Genomic DNA, 2,029 nt, shown 5'->3' with positions numbered 1-2,029 from the left:
ATGTAATATGTCAATTGATATTTGACTAGCAAGTTTAATTCATCACTACACCATGCTTTGATGTTGCTGTTGTTGTTGGGCTCTGATAAGCATACTAAATTTATTATTATTATCTTAAATTACCAAAACACTCTTGTTTTTTTTAAACAATCTAATTATGGAAAATATTACAAATTAAAACAATTTCAACCTTGTGGAATTCTATTCTTACCATCCTAAGTGCTAGCCTAACAAGTATATATGCAAATAAATCCCTTCAACTTTTCATTTCATATTGAATTCAAACAGACACTAGCTAGAAGTTTATATGATATGTAAAGGGAAATCACCCTGGATCCATTGAATTCATTCAGAATCCAAACAGGGCCACAAGTTTTCAATCCTTGTCTCTACAAAAAGTGCGTAATGACACCAATAATCCTCTGTTGAATGACATAAAAGTCATAAAAATCTACAGGAAAATACACGAGAATCTCAACCCCAGATGAATCCAACCGATTGGCCTATGAGACATGACATAGAAATTAAACTGCAGAGGAAAGCCATAATTGCATCCATTTTGATTCCATGAAGAACCCAATTACAGGTCATCATATTCACATACGTTTTCTTTGTCCCCAAACACAAAATGGGTCCACCTGTTTTTTCACTTCACCCTTTTATCCTAGTTACACCAATTGTCCTCTGCTACAAGGCATACTTATCAAGGGACACCGTGATGAATCCGTTTTGACTCCATGCAGAATCCAATCAGACCATTCAGTCTTGAATCTTGATCCTTGTCCCACACACAAAATGGGTCCACCTGTTATCCCAGTTCACCCCCTTCTATTTGGCACAAATCATCCTTTTGCCACATGGCATGCAAAACAAGGCTGACAATGATCTTTCTAACCCTAGTTTCACTTCAAAAGGCTTAAAAGAAAATAACAGACCTTGTATCCAGATTCCTGTAAGGGGCTGACAAAGATGTCTCTCATCAAATCTAACTGTCTAGATCATCCTTCTTAGGGTTGTCGAATCTAAGACATGTTCTCTGAAAAATCATTTGCCACGTGGCAAGAATAGATATCTTCTCATCCATGCCAATTAGGAATATGAAGACAAAAAGTATAATAAGTTTTCAAATTGAAGAAAAAAAAAAAGAAAAAAGAATGAAATGCATGCTGCTATATAACAGTACAGTATAGGGGTGGAGTACGTGGATAAGGACACTGTACCAAGAGCAGACTCAAAAAAATAATAATAATAAAAAGTATCCCCATCAAATGAACAGTCAGGATCGTCACTCAACCAGCCCAAGCATACTCAAATGATCAATCTAGATCGTCCCTTCCGCCAGGCCGATAGAAAAAACAAACAGAAATGAGAAAGCTACTAAGCAGATCAACCAAAGGTGGCCCACCAATTCAATGTCTCAGATCATGATCAGTGTATGGAAACAGACAATGATCCATGAGGAGGAGGGCACTGATTCATGTGCCTCGATTGAATCAGAGCAGCAAACCCACAATCACACATTATCATCCCATCATCAACTTGCTGATCAGAGCAAAGAACATGGTAACATGGCATCATCACATCATGATAGCTAGCTAGAGATGATAAAGATGATAAAATTAACACATAATTTCAACTGCAAGAAAAAGATTCTATTATCTCTCCCTCTCTCTAGACTCCATTACAAGATTAATTGAAAGAAAAGCATGAACAAAAAATGGTAGAAACTAGAAGAAAACATGCAAAATCTCAGTCTCATTGGGTGAGAGAAGAAGCATTCCCGGTGGAAGCAGAAGAAGAGGAGGAAGAGTTCTTATGATTGTGCATCCACACCTTGAAGACCTGTCGACTCACCCCAACAGTCCTACAAAACCGCTCAATCTCGTCCTCCTGATCCCTCCTCTGTATCCTCCACCCCAGCTTCTCCGCGAAAGCCAGCATCTTCTCCTTCTGTTCGGTGGTGAACTTAGTCCGAACCCTCTTCTTCCCGCTGCGATCTTCATGCGACTCCACCGCAGTGGCTGGCTGG

General features: G+C 38.9%; 1 protein-coding gene across 1 annotated transcript in view; it reads right to left on the bottom strand.

Annotated features, from left to right (window-relative positions):
- Positions 1-1,630: 1,630 nt before the first annotated feature.
- The window catches only part of LOC148855373 (zinc-finger homeodomain protein 2-like), a 751-nt gene continuing 352 nt past the window's right edge, over positions 1,631-2,029 (bottom strand). The window contains exon 1 of the mRNA XM_088982409.1: positions 1,631-2,029. This exon is cut by the window's right edge and continues 352 nt beyond it. Coding sequence (XP_088838535.1) covers positions 1,756-2,029 — 274 coding nt within the window. The 3' untranslated portion in view covers positions 1,631-1,755.

The sequence above is a fragment of the Nelumbo lutea genome, chromosome 4, assembly GCF_056320005.1.
Source record: "Nelumbo lutea isolate HS-2025 chromosome 4, American lotus-T2T, whole genome shotgun sequence".
NCBI classification, from domain to species: Eukaryota; Viridiplantae; Streptophyta; class Magnoliopsida; order Proteales; family Nelumbonaceae; genus Nelumbo; species Nelumbo lutea.
Note: the sequence above shows the minus strand (reverse complement) of the source record. Positions and strands in the feature narration are given on the sequence as shown.